Source organism: Solanum stenotomum, chromosome 5 (assembly GCF_019186545.1).
Source record: "Solanum stenotomum isolate F172 chromosome 5, ASM1918654v1, whole genome shotgun sequence".
In the NCBI taxonomy this organism is placed as follows: domain Eukaryota; kingdom Viridiplantae; phylum Streptophyta; class Magnoliopsida; order Solanales; family Solanaceae; genus Solanum; species Solanum stenotomum.
In genome coordinates, this window is record NC_064286.1 from 7,601,645 (window position 1) to 7,623,037 (window position 21,393).

At 36.5% G+C, this 21,393-nt stretch overlaps 1 protein-coding gene and 2 pseudogenes across 2 annotated transcripts; 2 read left to right on the plus strand and 1 right to left on the minus strand.

Annotated features, from left to right (window-relative positions):
* The first annotated feature begins 546 nt into the window (after window positions 1-546).
* LOC125865039 (mechanosensitive ion channel protein 1, mitochondrial-like) lies at window positions 547-21,012 on the plus strand. 2 transcript variants are annotated; one of them, XM_049545192.1, is made up of 9 exons: window positions 547-678; window positions 855-923; window positions 2,843-3,673; window positions 3,768-4,045; window positions 6,049-6,149; window positions 7,141-7,248; window positions 13,013-13,234; window positions 15,585-15,714; window positions 20,784-21,012. In XM_049545192.1, the coding sequence occupies exons 3-8, from the start codon at window positions 2,922-2,924 to the stop codon at window positions 15,684-15,686; spliced, it is 1,563 nt and encodes a 520-aa protein (XP_049401149.1). In that variant the 5' UTR covers window positions 547-678; window positions 855-923; window positions 2,843-2,921; the 3' UTR covers window positions 15,687-15,714; window positions 20,784-21,012. The 2 variants fall into 2 exon arrangements, with proteins under 2 accessions (XP_049401149.1, XP_049401148.1); XM_049545191.1 differs by having other exon boundaries at window positions 641-923.
* On the plus strand, window positions 9,664-9,783 carry LOC125866447 (U1 spliceosomal RNA; annotated as a pseudogene).
* Window positions 16,701-20,723, minus strand: LOC125863630 (soyasaponin III rhamnosyltransferase-like; annotated as a pseudogene).
* Window positions 21,013-21,393: the final 381 nt, after the last annotated feature.

Below are 21,393 nucleotides of genomic sequence, written 5' to 3' on the forward strand. Positions count from 1 at the left end.
TGTAAAGATGTTTTAGATTGGGTCGGTTTTTATTTTAATACAGGTCGTGTAAAATAAATTAATAGATAGTTTGGTGAGTGGGTTTTTAAATTTTCATAAAAAAAAAAATAAAAAAAATTGGGTCAATTGTTGAGATGTTGTCACGTGTTTCTCCGTTAGTTGTAAGGATATATATGACCCAAAAATAAGACGGCAAGGGTATATACAGTCTCAAAATATAATGAAGAATATATACATACCATTTTTGAAAGTTCGGAGTATATTTATTCTTTTTCCCTAAATTAAAAGACAAGTTNATAGTTTGGTGAGTGGGTTTTTAAATTTTCATAAAAAAAAAAATAAAAAAAATTGGGTCAATTGTTGAGATGTTGTCACGTGTTTCTCCGTTAGTTGTAAGGATATATATGACCCAAAAATAAGACGGCAAGGGTATATATAGTCTCAAAATATAATGAAGAATATATACATACCATTTTTAAAAGTTCGGAGTATATTTATCCTTTTTCCCTAAATTAAAAGACAAGTTTTTGATTATAATGATTTTTTAGTTTTTCTATCGAAAGAAAAAGAAAACAAAAAGAAAAAAAGCTCATGCTTCCCTCGTTCTTTGTTTTTCCATTTTCCTTTTGATTCGGTGCCTGCCTGAACAAACCCAAATCTTGCCGAGCAAGTCACACTGTATTTTTCTTTTACTATGCTTTGCCCCTTTAATGGTGAATTGTTAAATTGAGCCTTCCCCTTTATCCTTTACACATTTTTTCTCCAGACGCTACTGTTGACTTTACGCTCTATAAACGAACCAAATTGCTTACTCTCTGTCACACTTCTCTGCTTCTACTGTTTCTTTCCTGCAGTTCGCTTGTTCTGATTCTGCTTTAATTTGCCTGCTTCACAATTGCTGCTTGCATTGATTGCTCTTTCTGGTGAGTTCACTTTGAAGTTTTTTTCTCATCTTGTTTGGTGTATTAGTAAATTTGGCATACTCATGCATCTGTAGTTGATATTTTTCATTTTTTAAATTTTTGTTCGAAATTTTCAATTTGAGTTCCAAGTGTCTCTGATGCGTGCTTTATTTTCATAATTTCTGGTGAGTTTTTCTGAATTTTTGCTCTTTTTTTTTATTGGACTAGTTATTGTTAATCAAATTTTATGGGTATGTGGTAGTTTTTAGGTTCTTTTGAATAGTTTATTGCTGGATTCACATGGATATTAGTAATCAGCTTTGCTCATTCATGCCTTGAGGTTGTTTGATAATATGCCTAAATCAACTGACCTTTGCACAGTCGATTATGCCATCTAAAATGACAGATTTTTACATGGTTCTAGAGGACACAATGCAAATTGCAGATACTATAAACTTGAACAAGCAACCTAAATACATAAGGTTAAGTGGAAAAAAGATGGGATCAAATTCTTTACCTCACTTCACATGTATTGATAAACTCTAAATGCCTGCTAATTATTTTGCTTTAGGTTCCCCAACTTTAGGTAAATTACTGCTGCCATGATGTTAGGGCTCATGTTATAGGTTGATATTTCTTTGCTTTTTCTAATGATAAAAGTACTTACATAATATAACGTGATGTTGCTTTCTCATTCTTATTGGAATGTGTTGGAGCAAAATACATTTTAGTATTGTAATAATAATATTAATTTATATGAGTTAGTGGTAGAATGTGACAATAAGTTCTTATGAAACTCCTATAACCTCTAATACATTATTTGCCCATTATTCTACCTCATTATGCTTTGTAACTCATGTAACCTCCCATACATAATTCCTGTATTCATTTACCCATATTATTACCCACATTCTTCCTATTCATTGCAAGGAAGAATTCCTCACCTATAAACTGTGGTGATCTTACTTTGTTTTGAGTACAAGGATATATATAATGAAAAAAATGAGAAGTATGAGAAAATATTGTAGTGTGTAGTGAGGTTAGTGTAGTGAAAGAGAGAGTTGAGACAAAGAAACTGTTCTAAGTCTTCAACTAATTTACTATATAAAAGAGAGTACTTTTATATTGAAGAAAAGTGTTCTAATGGTTGAGCTTTGGACTCTTCAACTAATCCAGAGTTGTTTGAGTTATATGACGTTGTTGGGCTGTTGTATATTGGACGGAACAAGTCAAGAGTTATACTACTGAATTGGTGTAGATTATATCGCAATGGGCTAATATCCTTAAAGAGAGCGAGATATCTGCGCCGCAATCTGAATACATTTTTTATTCATTTTGTGTTCATTTTATTTTCAGCTGTAATTTATTACAATTTGTGGTATATTATACACCAATAGAATGTAAATTTTGACCATGTTAAAACGTAACCAAAATTGATCTATTACTTAAAAATGATGAGGTGAATGAAATGAAATGCACCTTGCAGATGGGGCAAGCTTGCCTTAACTCTATATAAAACCTGACTTTGTTGATAGTATAGGTTGGCTTTATCTTATGTTGTTCTCCTAAATTGATTGGTACCAAAAGAATTGAGGGCATTTTAATTTCCCTAGCCGGTCAGCCCTAAACTTAGTAGGTAATAGGTATCATGTTGATATGGTGTGTTCGTAGGTGTGCCTGATCTAATTTGAAAAGTGATATACTTCTGCGTCAAGCCTTTTTAGTGTTTACCATAGCTAGTGTATACATATATATAATGCATATATGTACACATATATGAATCTTAATTTTCTTTTTTTTCCCTACTGCTTAGTCAACTTTCTCATTCTATTTCACCTAACAGCCAAGTAGAAGTGATCCTTTTAAGTATTTGTTTTGAATATTTTAAAGATTTATGTATTGTTACCCATTTGTAACTTTTGGCTCAATACTTGTTGCAGATTGAAGATGAGCATTGTAGCTTGAAGTTAACAGAATTTGATTTGAGATATACATTTCTTGGTCAAACTCTACACATTGATGGCTGCTATTAGGCTTTCAACTTTGAAGAGAACCCTTAATTTCTCTTATAAATTAGCAAATCAGATTGATGTCAGACCTTCATATGCTTGCATAAATGGTAATCTCCATTCTAGAGAACCCACCTATTCAAAAAATTATGCTGACCCAAAATGTTTTAATATAAGGGGTATACGCTCTGCTAGTGGGACCAGTCATGTTACCTCATATCTCAGTGGGAGAGCTGATAATAAAAGTTTGTGGGGAAGTAAATCAATTGTTGTAACTAGCCCCATTTGGAATAATCGATGGTATTCATCGTCTTTTAGTAGTAAAGGAGATGGTCCTAAAGGTTCAGAAGTTTCAACTGGTGCAAGTGGGTCTGATATGGATACAGGTGGTGTAAGTGGAAGTGAATGGGTTGGAAATATTAAGGAAGCTTGGCAAACTGCCACAGATGCTGTGACTTCTACTGGGGAAAAAGTGAAAGAGGCATCTTCGGAAATGACTCCTTATGTTGAACAAGTGCTTGATGCACACCCTTATCTGAGAGATGTAATTGTTCCTGTTGGTGGCACTTTAACTGGTACCTTAATGGCTTGGGTGGTGCTTTCAAGACTTTTGAGGAGATTTCACAAGTATTCTATGCAAGGACCAGCTGCTTTGTTGCCTGGAAGCTCGATATGGGGGCAGGTTTCGTATGAGAAAAGTATTTGGGGTGCTATGGAGGATCCAGTTCGATATTTAATCACTTTCATGGCATTTTCACAGATGTTAGTAATATATTTCTTACCTGTTTATTCCATATTATTTTGGTTTGATGTTCCATCGCTTAGGTCTTTATAGTTGAAGTATGTATATGTGCAGTGCTGTGATGGTGGCACCAAGCACTATTGCATCACAATATCTTCTCCAGACTTGGAGAGGTGCTGCTATTCTTTCATTTGTCTGGTTTCTACAACGATGGAAAACAAATGTGATCAGCAGAGCTTTGGCTGTAAAGAGTCTTGAAGTAGGTGACCGTGATCGGTTGTTGACTTTGGACAGAATCTCTTCCGTTGGCCTCTTCATCCTTGGGCTAATGACTTTAGCTGAAGTTTGTGGAGTAGCTGTACAATCTATTTTGACCGTTGGTGGTATTGGAGGTGAGATTTCTTAGCTTGGTTCCCACCTGCCTTGTTATCTATCAGGTGGAAAGTTTCCTACAAACAAAAGGTCACCTTAGTTTGATAAATATTTGAATCTAGGGGAGGCAAAATTAGCCCATGAACATGATCCGCGCAGGTCTGGATGGGTGAAGGACCCACCCATTTATTGCAAATAGATTTCAGTTACACTCTAACCATGGAATCTTACTAATGTAAGTTCTTTAGCTTGACGGAAGGCATGCATAATTACTAGCAAATTTGACGGTTGCTATATTTGATTGTGTCACCATGACCCTAGATAGGAAGGTGTGGAAGACACGTATTAGGGTAGAAGGGTAGTAGGTAGTGTAGTAGTATTGTCTTGCTTAGGGTGGGTGGTGTTTGCTATGGCAACTTGTATTATTGTAGTTCTTGTTTTCTATTTTTATCAATGTTTTAAATAATAATCTATCGTAGTATGTTGTTTATGGTATTTCGATTATCACATGAATTTATTGCTGTTTTGGCTACTTTTGCACTGTTCCTTGTTTCGATCCTCTTCATTGTCTTCTTCTTTATATCGGGATTTGTATCACTTAAGCCGAGGGTCTTTCAGACGCAGCCTCTCTACCTCCATGAGGTAGTGGTAAGGTTTGCGTACATTCTATCCTCCCCACACCTCACTTGTGGGATTTCACTTGGTATGTTGTTGTTGCATATGTTTTTAAATTTAGGGTGTTTGGCCATGAATTTTCTTACTTTATTCTGGAGTTGAACTCCGGAAAACATGTTTGTCCATAAAATTTTGGAAAATTCAGGAATTCAATTTGAAGTTAAATTCCTGAAAATTTGGTCAGGGAGATGCAGAAATAGTACTTCAAGATCCATTACATGTCCAAGGACTTTTGTTCTTCTTGGCATATGTTATTTTAGCACAAATCTTTTTGGTTCTTAAAAAGAAAGAGTTCGAGAAGGTTCAATTAGCCGAAATGAATTTATAGATTCGCAGATTTATCGATATCAAGTTCGTAAAAAGAACCAAATTCTTGTTAGTGATTATTTATGATAATTTTCCTTTTGGAGAACCCCAAAAAGCTGTTCACTTTTTTTACTCCAAATTATTCACAAAAATTCAAAAACAACTCCTACTTGTATTCATGGCCAAACACAACTCCACCAATTTCAAATATCATTTTTGACTTTGTAAACAAAAACTACTTTTTCAAATATTCACAATTTTCAAGACCAAACGCTAGTGTAATTCTTGAAGGCCTAACTGCTCCTTGTCCTCATTTTCTTCTCTGCTCATTTTATTCACAGTAGTCCAAAGTTCTTTAACTTTGTTATCCTTTTTAGTGCTTGAAGTTTTATCATCTAGCATTTTTCCTTTGGTGTCTCCGGTTGTAGTCGTTATTGTCGTTTTTATTAATTTACTTTTTTCCTGTGTGTGTGTGTGGAACTGCTGTGAGTTATATTTTGATGTATCTTCTAGCATTGTGTGGAGAAAAGTTTCCCCACCATTCTACATAAGAACACATGTTAAACATGTTGTTTTTACATTCTACTGATGACGTATCAACTTGGAGAATCTTGACTTCCCAGAGTAGGAATGGGACCACACAATGTGATATACAACAGTGGACAGATTTGCTTATTGGCGGGCATGTGAATATGTGCATAAATTTTGAAATAATTTTGTTCAGGAAAATGGTGGGTTCTGTAGGGCCATGAGGAGTCATAGATATTTACCAGACCCATCCAGTTATGGTTACCCACTTTGGTTGATCTTACCCAGTTTTCTACTTATCCAAAAAAGAAAGAAAAAACTTTAATAGTAGCAAATAGCAATCACTTCAACAATGATACTGATAGAGAGCATATTAGTTTGTGCTGGTATATAGGTGTATATGAAGATGCAATGTGGACAATGATTAATTGAAAAATTATAAAAGTTATTTTAATAATCCCTCGTTTGTGTTCCAATTCACTCTTCACTTTTGCCTTTTTTATAAATACTGCAGGAGTGGCTACTGCTTTTGCTGCTAGAGACATCCTTGGCAATGTTCTTAGTGGGCTCTCCGTACAGCTTTCACGACCTTTTTCAGTTGGTGACACGATAAAAGTATGTCTAAAGTCTTCTTATCGTTAATGAAATTTCTTTCACCTTTTGTTGCTATTGCGAGTATCTAAGGATTAAGCACGATTTATGCAAAAATTAGAAATACATGACTGGCCTTTATTTAGTATATTAACAGTTATTTAAAAAACTTTTGGATTGTTTAGAGTAAGACAGAATGGTGGATAATGAAAATACTATTTGAAGACTAACTTTGCACATTCTACTTTCTCGAAAAAAAAGAGATTTAACTTAGCACATTTGACCAGGCATATAAACTATTTATTCAAGTCTTAGAGCTACATCTATTAGCATGATATTGTAATAATGACGTAGTTAAAGGGAAAGAAAGACTGAAGAGATATGGAATGGAGTGTTAAATATATGAAGACTTGCGACTGCTGTTGAGCATGATCCTGACAAGTTGGGTGGAAAACCAGAATTTCAGTGTCCATCCCTAGTTGGTGGAATTATTGTTTTAGTGAGTGATATATTCTAGAGTATAGGTAGTACTGCAAGTTATATTGGCTTTAGTGTAAATACTTTTGGGTAGCAACATTCACACGGATGGACTAAGATGCAAGGACACAGATGGACTGTGACACAAGGACTTACATTTAGAAACATTCACATGGATGGACTGTAACACAAGGCATTACATTGGAGTGGGTGAGGCAGGCAAGGAAGTAGTACATTTATGCCCTAGGCTTCGAACTAAATCCTGCTTGCTATCTGAACTTGAATGGACAATTATTTCAAAAGTTCAGTTCTGATGTATACGTGCCTTAGTGGGGTTGATGGAAAATAAAATGATATTTAATTATGACTTGAAATCTGGTTTAACAATAAAATGATATCTAATTAAGAATAACAAGAATATTTTCATCAACAACAATTTATAATTGTGTTCCTACCTATCGGAACTCGAATCCTGTTTTTCTGACGACATGACATTTAATTTATTCTATGAGTTGTTTAACAGAAACTACTTTTGCAGGCTGGATCAGTGGAAGGTCAAGTGGTTGAAATGGGGCTAACTACTACATCATTGTTGACTGCAGAAAAATTCCCTGTTATTGTCCCAAATTCACTATTTTCCAGTCAGGTGAGTTTTCTTAACTATTCCTTTTTTGATGAAACAACTGAGATATCATTAAGGCATCCAGTAGATGCAAAGTTACAAAAGGAGGGGAACTGTCAGCTACTCAGCTCAGTAAATACAATAAACTTATAAAGCTAAGGAGCTGATGAGTTCCAGCTACTCTTCGTCATTCTTTGGGGGAAGTTATCACTTTTGGGAGACTTTTTACCTTAGATCTCTACCCAGTATTAACTTGCATGGTCGTGAGTTGCTACACCTAAGCACTAGCTACTAACCTACTGCATATAGAAGGTTAAGATGACTTAAAGCTGTGCCTTCTTTGTTCCATAAGGTGCAGAACTGTCCAGATATCTGTGCACGATTATATCTTTAGTTCCCTTAAAAGGTGTTTTCTCTAGTTTTACTAAAGTGAACTTATAACTAGCAGCTAAGAATATTCTCTTTAACATTAGCAGCAACAAAAAACTAGCTACTAATAATATCTGCTTATTCCTCGGTTTTACCCTTTTATGGCCAACACTTCCACGTGATTATTTTGAGAGACTGCTTTGGAATTATTTTTTCTATTCCTCTTTCGTCCCAAATGATTTTCTCCTTCCTATTTCTTTATGTTTGACCCATCACTTGTGATTTTATTATAATAAAAGAAGGTTACATGGAACTCGTGTTTCAACTGGTCAAGTTCAAGTTCTGCTTTTGGTTCTAGAAGATAATTTGGCTAAATACGTAGATAGCACCTCAAACTTGGCACAATTTGTTAGCTAGGTACTCTAACTTAATAGCATGTTTGGCCAAGCTTTTAGGAGGCTGAAAGTGCTTATTTTTAAAAAAGTGGGGTGTTTGGCCAAACTTCTAGGTGAAAATAAGTGCTTTTGGGGAGTAGCAGAAGTTGTTTATCAGACGCTAAAAAAGTAGCTTCCTCTATAAGCAATTCCGAGAAAAATACACTTAAAAGCTCTTTTAATAAGCTTGTCCAAACACTAATTGCTGTTCAAAAGTGCTTTTTAAATTTGTTGGCCACATACAAACTATTTCTCGCCAAAAGTATTTTTTGGAAAGTAACATTTCAAAATAAGTTGGTTTTTGAAGCTTGTCCAAACGTGCTACTAGTTATATCCTGTTTGGCTAAGCTTTTAGGAGGCCAAAACTGCTTATTTTAAGAAAGCGAGGTGTTTGGTAAATGCTTTTGGGAGGAAATTAGTGCTTCTGGGGAGTAGCAGAAATCATTTTTCATAAGATAAAAAAGGTAGTTTTCCCTAAAAGCACTTTTTTTTTGAAAAACACTTCTGAAAAAAATACACTTACAAAAAGCACTTTTAAAAAGTTTGGCCAAACAGTTGTTGCTGCTCAAAAGTGCTTTTAAATTTATTACACAAACTACTTCTAACCAAAAGTACTTTTGAAAAGCACTTTCCAAAATAAGCTGATTTTAGTAACTTGGCCAAACAAAACTCTTGGTTGGTTACCGGAGCTAGTCACTCTAACCTAGAAGACTATTAGTTAGTTACTGGAGCTAGTCACTCTAACCTAGAAAACTATTAGTTAGTTACTGGAGCTAGTCACTCTAACCTAGCTAGTTAGTTACCAGACAGACACCTCTTCTTGACCGAGGTGGCTCACATGAGCTGAAGCAGATTCAGAAGCTAAGAGATAAAAAGAGGAGAACCAAAGCACAACTTGAATATTGGAATTCTAACATTAAAATACCTAAAGAAAGAAAACTAAATACTAAGCTGTAAAAGAGGAATAATTCTTCAAACATCTTAGCTTAACTAAAGTGACTAAAGTTGTTAAGAACTGAGATATTCTAAGCTCCCAGAAGGTTTTCTTCATTCAAATTCATTCTAAAAGAAATAACACAAAGAGAATGAGTACTTATAGTTATGACAGCCCGGAGACAAAATTACAAAAATGCCCTTCTAGTTAGCCCCTTAAGGAAAATGATCTAGCCAAGAGTTCTTCAGGAGGTTAATTGGCCTCGGACTTCCTTGTTGAATTCCTGTCACGACCCAAATCTAGCATTTAGGCTGTGACTGGTATCCAATGAGCTACTACCCACACCAGGCGTATCAGGCTATGCTATGAATTGCTAGAATACACGGAAGCATGCTGAATACTGGATGTAAAAGCGTTCTCGTAATAAAATAAATGAAAAGGAGTACAAAATCAACTAAAACCAATGATTCCCAAATATCTCTTAAGTCATGGAGTCACTAAGGTTATGAGATACAACAATAGGAGATGCAACTCGATATGACATAAAAGAAAGACAGTAAATAGATAGAAGCTGACGACGCATTGCTTCAGACGGGTGGATGGGTCACCTGAACAGGACAAGCAACTTAGCAGTCAACAACTATATACCCTCAATAGTATCTGCACAGAGCACTAAATGGTGAGTCAAAATGACCTAGTAAGATACTTACCTGGACAGGGTCAATGGGCAATCATGCAGGCCCATGGCCTAGGTTAGTGACCTCCATTGCACTTTGGAGGAGTGCTCGCCTAAGGTCAGGTTAGTTCTTGTCGAAAAAAAACAAAAAAAGGACATAGTAAGATCCTTGACCCACTCCAGTCTTACCCCTGGGACAAGCTTAGAAACTGCAGTACATAATAGCATATACAGCTTCAACAAAATAACAGATTATACAAGTAAGCAACTAAATCACAGTATAGAATAAGATGCATAGGTATGGTCAAGCTGTTGAAATTGTACCAAACAAATAAACATCTAGCTGTTGCTTCTCTATGAAGCATTGGATTCGTTAGCCCACATGTCTTACCTGTCTTCGGTGTGTTTGCTGCCTGTCTAACCCACCTGATGTGGTGCATCGACTACTCGTCTTACCCGATAAGTGTTCAGTATTGTCGAGTCGCTATCTGCTTAGTGGCATAACACGCCTAGCTAAAAGAAGCAGTGCGAGATAATTATCCCAACATCTAACCCCAAGTAATATAGGGCAAATCACAAACAAGTATTACAACTACTAAATCAGAAATACCAAATATCAAATTCCACTGAATAGGCATGCTTAGTATCATTAACAGATCACAAACATGCTCTACTATCATCAACTGCTAAGAACTGCTAAATAGACATGCGGAATTTAATAACTGGTGAAATATCACAAAACAATATAAATATACATAGCTAATACCTTTTGTGGCCAATGTCAGATACTTTAAAATAGCAATCTAGCTCAGACATGCCCAAACACATTAGATAGTTTTAAAATGCATCAAGCAACTCATATATCATGCTATTTTTAAATGAAAAAAAAAGCACAACTAGATTCTAAAGTTTAATTTTCATCAGCACGTAATTTTCATGCACTGTGTTTTGCTGACCCCCGTGTTAAAGACACACATTGTTGTCGATTTGAGATGTCTATCTAACAAATTATGCCATGTTTAAGGGACTATCTAGGTATTTAGCCAAGTAATTTGTGACATCTACATCATGTTCCTCTTTTTTTTTTGAAAAGGTAACATTGGATTTGTCAGCACCAAATCGGTATTGGTAATCAAATACAAACTGATTACCGGAGCATTGTATCTTACTAGGAATCAAAGATTCACGAGTTATTCTTCATCATCTATATAGTTCTCTTTATATCAGAATTGAAAAGACAAGAAACAGTTCAGCTTAATTCTTCGTTTGGAACCACTTCTACCCTCAAAACGTCTACTGGTTCTCTCCTCACGCTGTCCACCAAATACATGCTTGGGCCATTCTCCTCCACAACATCTTTCTGTTCCTTGTTTTCATATTGTTCCAGCACCATAGAAGGTCTTTGGTATTCTTTGGAATGACCCACTGAATCTGTGTTAAGTCAAGGAACAACTACCATAGTATATCAGTTAATTTTTTTTTTGATAATGGTAACATATATCAGTTAGTCTTATTGCAGTGCAAGGAGAGATGGCTCTTGCTTTCTTCCATCTCCTGGCACAAAAAACATCTGGAAGTCAGTTGGATCCCCCTTCTCCGTAAAACTTCATGAGTCAGACAAGCTTTCCTGACAACTAATGAAGAAAAACATATGACCTTGAAAGAGGGCTTTTAGTTTCCAGATAAATTTCCATGGCCAGTCTGAAGTGTGAGCACCTTCTGTAAGCATACAGACGCAGAGCAGACTGAAAACCTCTTATTGCTTCCACTGTTACATATAACTAAATCCTCAACATTCCTAGTACAACATCTAATCAACTACAACAACATACCCAATGTAATCCCACAAGTGGGGTCTGGGAGGGTAGACTGTACGAAGACCTTACCCCCCTACCTTGGGGGTTAGAGATGCTGTTTCCGGTAGACATTCAAGGAACCACATATCAAAAAAAAAAAACTGAATTGAAGAAATCATGGCAATACTAAGAAAGCATTTTGGAAAAAAGTAACAATAAATACAATGGAATAACGTGCTAATCGAAGTACAAAGAGACAATGGATAGTAACAGAAATCGAAGGGCAAGAAAGTACAGGAGAAATACTATGACTACGAGTATGGAAGTATAAGCAAGACATCACTCTACTACCTAAGAACCTTCTACCCTAATCCGTGTCCTACATGACCGCCTATTTAGGGTCATGTCCTCAGTAAGCTGCAATTGCGTCATGTCCTGTCTAATTACCTCTCCCCAATACTTCTTCATCCAACATCCACCTTTCCTGAAACCATCCATAGCCAACTTCTCACACCTCCACACTGGGGAATCCATGCATCTCCTCTTCACATGCCCGAACCATCTCAACCTCGCTTCCCGCATCTTGTCTTCCACCGAGGCCACTCCCACCTTGTTTCATATATCTTCGTTCCTAATCCTATTTGTCCTAGTACCCGTACATCCACCGCAACATCCTCATTTTCACAACTTTTATTTTCAGAACGTGAGTGTTCTTGACTGGCCAACACTCCATTCCATATAACATAGTTGGTCTAACCATCATTCTCAACATTCCTAGTACTGTGAAAGAACTTCAGTACCTTCAACATTTCAGCCACACTACCAATCTCCCAGTCATTAAATTGCCTTATGAAAGAGAGGTTCCATCCTTGTGAATTCCATGCTCCCTCAACTGATGAATCATGTGCAGTTGTTAAGCATCTACATGTTCCTCCTGTTAGTACTCGATCATTATATTCCATCATTCCAGTGGTTTGGGCTTGGGACTTTCATGTTGGAGGTCTCAAGTTCGAAACCCCTTGCCAGCGAAAGCAAGGGGTTTGCCTTCTGGGTAGAGCTCGTTGCACCGGGCTTGCCTAGTGTGGGTTACCTCTTCTATGTGGTTTGCAAGCGATTGCATAGGAGCGGGGGTTTTACCCTGTACGCACCCAAAGGGTAGCCGCCGCGGGTTTCCCTTGTCATAAAAAATAATAATCTTAGCCATGTGTTTAGATTTCAATTTACATGTAATCAACTTTCATTGTGTGCGTACTTCTTTTCAAAATCTTATCTGTGTGCATACTTCTTTTCTGAGGATGGACACTATAGTGGATCACTTAGAGAGAGCATTTTATAAGTTTTTTGTGAAGGCACTGAAAGTTTGATTCATCTCTCTATTTTTTGTGGAAGTGAAAAATAATCATATTATAGATTCTTAATCTATAGGTCTCTAATAGCTCTAGTCTTTTATGCTCTGATATTTCTTACTTTTTTGAAGTTTCCTCCCTCTCCTCCCACTCTGGACCCTAAAAAATAGTAGTAAATAAAAAGAAACAAGAAAGAGGAGGTGAATTTGACAGAATGGTTGCGCAAACTTCAGGTGATTGTGAATAAATCACGTGCTCAATGGCGTGCCATGGTCACTACAGTTCCTTTCCAAATTGAAGACTTTGATATGATTGTCCAGATATCAGATGATGTAAAGAGCATGCTCAAATCTAATCCAAATGTTTTCTTGGAAAAGGAGGCACCATACTGCTACTTGTCTAAAATTGAAAAAACATTTGCAGAGTTAACTCTCGGGTGCAACTTAAGATATGCGGTATGCCTTCTCTTTTTCAGTCTTTCCTACTATCATTGTGAAATTCATTTGATATATGTTACTTGAGCTTTATGTCTACTGTAACAACTAGCACAATATAAATCAATTTATCATGTGTTTAATGCTGAATGACGAGATAATTTTCATTATAGCATGTAATACTCGAACAACAATCAGAACTTGATAATATCTGTTTAGGTGGATAGATCCTTGATCTTCTGATAGCAAGTGTTCTTCAGAATTTGATTGGTGCAAGTTCAGCTATGGTGGTTTCTGCCAAAACCTATATAGAACCCACCCTAGCCCCCCTTCTCAAGAAAAAAAAATATGAAAATAACAAAATAAAAGGAACTATAATGGAAAAACAAGTTAAAAAATGTAGGCAGAAATAGAGAAAATTGTTGATAAGTTTAAAATGAATAATTGGAGGTATTTATTATTTGCCCACTTACATGTTGTCTCCTTTTTCCTTGTTAAAGTGGAAAAGAGATTGGGTGTTAAAAAAAGTGGAAAAGAGATTGGATGCATTGAGAAGAAATTATCTGGCAAGGGAAGGAGAAGTTACTTCTTTTTTTTGAAATTGGTAACATGTTATATTCATCAGCACCCTAAAAAAAGGCCTGGTATATCATATCTACAGAGACAGCCTCAAACAGAACTTACAAAGAGGCCATAAAGTCTAGCAATGATTCAACATCATCAACTAACTTTCTTTACACCAAAAATAGAGAAGAGAAATGCAGGAGCTCTTGATCTTCTGGATAGAATTGCACCTGCCTTCAAAGCATCTTGCATTCCTCTCTTTCCAAATTGTCCACCATATGCAAGCTGGAACAATGGAATTGTTACTACCAGTCAGGGAAGGGGGATTAGGCATAAGAAACTTGAGGCAGCACAATACAAGTTTACTTATGAAATTGCTGTGGAGACACAATTTTGAGGAGCAAACTTTGTGGAGATGGATGATTTATGTTAAATACGGGAATGACGGACAATGGTGTTCTAAAATGGTTACTTGGTTACCTCTCCTTTTTGAGTTAGTGTCTGGAAATACATCAGAAAACTGTGGCCCTTGCTTGACAATTTCAGCCACAAAGTTGGAAATGGGCAGAAAATATTCTTCTGGAAGGATAACTGGATTGGTTCCCAAGCTTTAAAAAAACTCTTCCCTGACATAATTAGTCTGACTCAGACACCTGATGCAACAATTCAAGTAGTTTGGGAACCACAGGGGTGGAATGTCAATCTTAGAAGATTCTTAATGATTGGGAGGTCAATAGGACAGCTGAACTTTTCAAGGTCCTGGAGCAATTTCAAGGAACCACAGCAAATGAAGATAAATTTTTTTTGGAAGCAGCACACAAGAAGAATTTACACAATTAAATTAGCCAACGTTGCTTTAAATGGCACCGGACAACATACAAATATTTGGCCTTGGAAACATATTTGTAAAGTAAAAATACCATACACGGTGTCTTCCTTTACATGGATAGTTGTTAAGAAAGCATGCTTGACACATGATAACCTGAGGAGAAGGGAATGTAGTTGTGCTCAAGATGTTATCTATATGGAAGGATTCAGAAAGTATTGGAATTTATGTTTATGCATGAAAGAGATCGAATGGGTCATGCCAAAGGCTACTGGAGAACACTTTAAAAATGCTGGAACAACATGGGATGGAAGGCAGAAGAAATGGTGGAATTTTTTTTCTGGTGGACGATAAGGAAGGGAAAAAGAAACTTGAGGTGTTTTGAAAGAAGTAGTTCTATCCAGAAAATTTGATCTTTTACTTTTCATTTTTGGTGTAAAGAAGAATTCTTACAAGATGTAGTTTCCCTTTAGACATCATCGGATCCTTGAGAAAAGAACAATGATGTAGACTTTTTCTTATTTTGAACTTGGAAATGGCTTCCAGCATAGAGAATAACTGGAGGTAATATGTTTTAGAATTCTTTTTTGAACTTCTTAGGAAAAAATGATTATAGTAGATTTAATTATCTTGAAGAACCTATCTAGGTTACACAGCCTCTACATTTTATTATTTTTCCAAATTTTGGCCTTATAATTGGCACCTCAAAAGTTGATCACATAATACAAAAAAAAGCCAGTCCTTTTATCTTGAGGTCTGCCTTATGGTTGATGCACAACAAGATATTTGGAACAAATGCTGACGCGGTCTTTAGCGTTGAGTCTGTAAGTAATTGTATTCGCTGTGTATCTGACAATTTCCATGTGCAATTATATCAGTGATCAGTTTTTGCTTCCAATGTTACTCTTCAGTCAACTGTTCAATGATCTTGTTAATGGGTTTCTCTTCATTCAGCTAATTGCCATCTCTTTTGTATTTTAGAGCAAGGACAAACTATTTTCAGCACAACAGGATATTCTTCTGCAAGCAGTTCGAATAGTCAAGCAGCATGGGGGCACACTGGCTGATCCTTGGAGTCAGTGAATTGGAACGAAGATGTCTTAGTCTTGAGGTTAGATTTCCTTGATTTGTCTTTTTCATCTGCTCAACACATTATTGTACAGTTTTAAGTAATGAGTGCAACTTTAGCTTGTGAATATCTCTACCTAGAAAAGTTTCTAAGTTCGTTTTTTGTATTGCATCAAAGAACTTGTTTAGATGGTCATTTACTTTATTTTGCAAGCTTGTGTAGCTAGACAGTTTTCATGTAATATTTTGATAAAGCATCTTAAACACTATAGGCTACCTCCATGAGGTAGTGGTAAGGTGTGCGGACACTCGACCCTCCCCAGACCCCACTGAGTGGGATTTCATTGGGTATGCTGTATGTTGTTGTTGTTGTATCTTAAACACTATAGGAGCTATTCAACCTAGACACTTCCGTGAAAATAAATCCTTGATACTATAGAAAGCCAGTTGATAGGTCTTGAAAGGGGGGGGGTTAAAATAGTTTCTTCAACCTGTAGAATATAGGTGCATGTTTTAAAATATAACGGGTGCATCCTAAATAACTAAAATAGTTTTACCTACATCACTGTCAAGGAGTGCATGGGGTGCGGGATGATAAAAACATGAAAAAGGGAAAAAAATGCATTATTTATAACATATATTTTTTAGAATTGCTGCACAGTTGGACAGTTGTAGATTATTTCAAGTTGTACAAATTTGGAACAAGATTACAAATTGGCAAGCACTGAGAACATAAAAATGATTTGTAATTGATAAAGAAATGAATCTTGGGCCTAACTCAATCTCAAAAGAGCCAACTCATGAGGGGAGGATTGTCTAAGACCATATAAGGAGTCCATGCTCCCATCCTTAAGCCGATACGCCCAGGACTGGACATCTGGAGCGTAGACAATATTAGATGGGGGGCCCAAGATCAAAAACAATGAATTAGGATGGGCTTGACTCTGCTATTATGTAAAGAAATGGATCTTGGGCCTAATTCAATTCCAAAAGCCAACTCATGAGGAAAGACCATTCAATTCCTATCCTTTAGCCAATGTGGGACACCATCAGTAATTTTCTGGTTGATGACTTAACCTTAATTTCATTATTACTTTTCAAATACTCAACAAAAGTTTCTGATGTGGGAGTCATGAAGCTTCCATTCTCCAAAAATGGCACTACCCTTTCTTGCTCAAGCTCTAAGTTGTGCCCCTTCCTCTGAAACGATCGCTTCTCTTATGGACATTGCTATTCCATTTTCTGCTAAACGATCCATCTTCTTCTTTCCTCTTCACTTCAATCACCAAACCTTTGTCTTCTAGCAATCTTGCATTCAATCCCTAGTCAAAGACTAGGCAACAACATGTCCATGTGTAACGTTTCAATGGCTTAACCAAATTCCGACATGAAAGAAGGACCCTCCAATAAATGGATGTGCTAGAATTTCCTTATGTGGTGCCTAGCAAATGTGCACCAACCCTCTCCCCTCCATTGTAGGGTAGATTCTGATGGTAAAGCATCAATGCTGTTCAGATCCCAGCTGGGTTCTAGTATCCATAGAATTGGAAGTCTTAGAGAGTTGGTTTTATTTTGAAAGAATGACTTACTTTCCTTTTTAATATGTTTCAAAAAGAATGACTCCTTTCCTTTTTTGGCAACACTTTAATTTCAGCTTTCCACGTGGCATGTTTAAGGCCACAAGATTAAAGGGTGTTTTGGTACACTTGACATAACTTTAATTTGGGACCACAAGATTGAGAAGTCTTCTTTATTTTCTTAAACTCCGTGTCAAGTCAAACTAGGCCATTCTTTTTGAAACGGAGGGAGTAATTGATTCTTGATAGCTTATATTCTTTATGGAATCCCACAAACTCAATCTCTCTTGGCTTTTGTTCATCGTGCCCTTTGAAGATCTGCTAATATGGCCGACAAGCAGGAGTTCTTTCATCCACTGGTAATTCTTCCTGCGGTAGCAATCCAACTGGAACCACAGGCTCACTATGTGCCTCGAAGTAATCACTTTCTCGTTCAGTGCATGTATGTGAAGGTACAACTTTACATGTGTCTTCTACTATGGCATCATGTCCCATTAAAGTTTTGCATGAAGCTTTCTCTCCGTGCACTGCAACAATAAGTTCTCTAAAGCTTCATGTTTCTAGTTTAGGAGAAACTGATTCTGTGTATTTATTGATAATAATCTCGATTACAATGACTCCTTTATATAGGAGAATATTGCAGTAGACTTCACCTAACACAAGAGTTCTATGCTAGCTAATACAATGCTTAGACATAGACTCATACAAGGACCCTAAGACTTGTACACAGATTCCTACAAGGATTACAATTAGACTAAGTGACCACATTAATGTAGGTTAGGTGTTTTGATTATCATCCTTGTCTTTATCTTCAACAGTATTGTATAGCCACAACTTTACATGTGTCTTCTACTATGGCATCATGTCCCATTAAAGTTTTGCATGAAGCTTTCTCTCCGTGCACTGGAGCGTAAGTTCTCTAAAGCTTGATGTTGCCCACAAGCAACTATAGATGGAAAATCCACACATGGTGGTGGTGAAAAGTTCTTGCAATGGATTTGATACCTTTTTAGCCTGAACGGGCCTAGATTTGAGTTTCGGGGGATTGAAGAAGACCTGTAAAGAAACAGTGGAGACACTGAATTTTAGCGAGGGGAATGTCAAGTTCTAGAGCAATCTCATGTTTTTTTATCGGCAAATGAAGAGTTTGGTGGGATCATGGACATCATAAGCTTGCCTCAAGTAGAATTTGATCAATAGTTTAAAGTATTAATGTATATAGTATCCCATTACGAAAAAGATTATTAAAGTGTCCCATATAGAAAAGATTATTATATATTGTGCCGCTAACCAGGGTGGCCATTAGAGGCGTGAAACGTAGTTGAGTGTCAGTTTTGGCTGCTAGGGTTTAGGGTTTTCTTGAGAGCATTTTACCTTATTCTATCAACATATTGTTCATAATCTGTTCATTTATTTAGTCATTTATGTTGATGATATAGTCATCACGGGCAATGAGGAAGATTGTATAATTAAACTGAAGCAACATATGTTTTAGCATTTCCTAACAACAAACTTAGGCAAATTGAAGTATTTTCAAGGTATTGAGGTCACACAGTCAAATCAGGAATTGTCATCACACAATGTAATGCCCTGGACATTCTTGAGGAGACAGGTATGACAGGCTGTAGAGCGATCAACGATATATCCTATATATGGATCCGAATATCAAACTTCTACCATGTTAGGGAGTTCCTCTTTGTCATCGCAGAAGATATTGGCGGTTGGTTGGTAAGTTGAACTCTCTCATAGTAACTTGACTTGACATTGCCTTTCTTCCAACTGTTGTTAGTCAGCTTATGGACTCCCCATGTGATAGTCACTGGAATGCAATTGTTGGTATTCATCGATACGTAAAATCAACCTTGAGCAAAGGATTGGTTTTTGAGGATCAAGGCCATGAGCAGATTGTTGGATACACAAACTAATTGGGCAAGATCACCTTCTGATAGGTGTTCCACACTTAAATATTGTGTTACGATAAGAGGTAATTTAGTGTCCTGAAAGAGAAAGAAACAAAATGTGGTTTCTCAATCTAAGTACAATAATAGAATCTCGAGCAATGGCTATATTAACTTGTGAGCAAGTTTGGATCAAGCGATGAGTCAAAAAATTATATTTTGGAGAAATCATTATGATGGAACTTGTGTGATAATCAAGTGGTTCTCCATATTGCATCAAATCTGGTGTTTCATGAGAGGACTAAACACATTGAGATTGAATATCATTTTATCAGGGAAAAGATACTTTCAGAAGATATTGTTACTAAATTTGTGAAGTCAAAAGATCAACTTGCAAGTATTTTCACTAAGTTCCTCACATGTCCTCGTATAAGTTACGTTTGTAACGAGCTTGGTACATATGACTTAGAGCCTGTTTGGATTGGCTTAAAAGTTGGTCAAACTTACTTGTAAGTCATTTTTAGCGGGAGCAGTGGCGAAACCCAGGAATTTTGCTTAGGAGGTTCAAAGTTAAAAGAAGAAGCTCAGGTTGTAATGTAAGTACGCAGTGAGCGTAGTAACCCCGGCATGCTCTTTGTACAAGTAACCATAGGTATTTCATTGGTTGATAAAAGTAAACACCAAACTAATCAAAGATGAGAACAAAGCAACGTTGATAAAAAGTCATTTAAGGTTGACTTTTTATTTTTTGACTTAAAAACTACTTTTTTTTAGCCAATCCTAACGGACTGTTATGCACCAGCTTGAGGGCAGTGTTAGTATATTTATGTATATAATGTTCCACATGAAAAAGGATTATTATAGGGTGTTCCATGTGGGAACTCCACTAGATTTACTAGTGGTGCTAAGTTAGGAGGAAGTTCATGAAGTCTTTTAATGTTCCTGGGAGTGGACAGAAAGAAAACCTGTACTCCTTTGGCAAAGGCTATGTAGAGTTGGAAATATGGGTTCAGGTGACCAAACACTAACCGTGGCACCATTACAATGTAAATACTATCTCCTGCTCGTGTTCATTTTTTTTTTCTTTTTTGAATCACTGCGGAGCCAATTCTTTGCTTTATGTTTGTCTGAAGTACATGGTAAGGGATAATTACTACTATATAGAAGCCAGAAAGAGAGCAAGCTTCCAGTTAACTGATTGATTGGAGTAATTAAGTTCATTTTTAGAGGTATTATGGTCATATTTGTGTATTATTTGCTCAATTGCTTGTATTGTATCCTTGAAAGCTTGGCCTTGACTTTTCCCGATAACAATACCTTTGCCAAAATGCCAATAGACCATGTGGGACATTTTGGACTGTGAAGTGTTTTGCTAACCGCTGTAAAAGGGACATAAGACCTCGACAATTTAAATGGCTAAAACATAGTGATACCTTCTCTTTTTTTATTTTTTTACTTTGAATATGGTACCACAATAAAATGTAACCCTGAACAGTTAGTGTTGTAAATATGGGAGTATAATATTGTCGTTCTCGTCTAAGTACTGCTTTTAAAGCAGTTTGTACTGAATTCGTCATGCTTGTCCATTTATTTTCTTGCATGTTTTCCTTAAGTTGTGTATCGCTAATTTTGTGCAGGGTCATGGAGGTGGAGTTTGAGGATTTTGTGCTGGTTCCATTGGAAATTTCGCTAGAAGTTCATAACTTTGTCATAAGATTCTACTATTGAGCTATGTAGTACTTGTATTTGCGAATTTTTCTTGGATCTTTTACGCTCTATAGCGGCCCAACCTTATAACCAAAATGTGTCCATTTTTTCAATCTTATCCGAAATAGTCCATTTTGTATGTATTTTGCAAAAAAGAAAGATTTCATCCCTAACCTACAGTGAAGAAGAGATGCTGGGGATTGAATATCCCTATGTTCCAAGTCGGACAACCTCCTTTATTTCTTCGATTTTTAGAGTAATTTCCAATACATCTGCCATTGTTATATGCAGGGGCGGAGCTATAACATGGCGAGGGTGGTCAGATGAACAATCTTCGTCGGAAATTTTTTACGGGTATATATACTAAATATATAGTTTTTTGGATATATACTAACTGTTGAACAACCTTGACACAATAAAGGTTGACGGCCTAGCGGTTAAGGTTGTGCAAAGATGCCTCAGTGTTCTGGGTTTGAGCCCAAGTGTTGGCGTTTTCTTTAATTTTTTTCATTATTCCATTTGTTCTCTTAAAAAAGGCAA

Coding starts and splice junctions, on each gene's coding strand:
- LOC125865039 (XM_049545192.1), top strand. CDS start 2,922: ATGGCTGCTATTAGGCTTTCAACTTTGAAGAGAACCCTTAATTTCTCT. Junction 3,674..3,767: donor TTCATGGCATTTTCACAGAT/GTTAGTAATATA, acceptor GTATATGTGCAG/TGCTGTGATGGTGGCACCAA. Junction 6,150..7,140: donor CAGTTGGTGACACGATAAAA/GTATGTCTAAAG, acceptor CTACTTTTGCAG/GCTGGATCAGTGGAAGGTCA.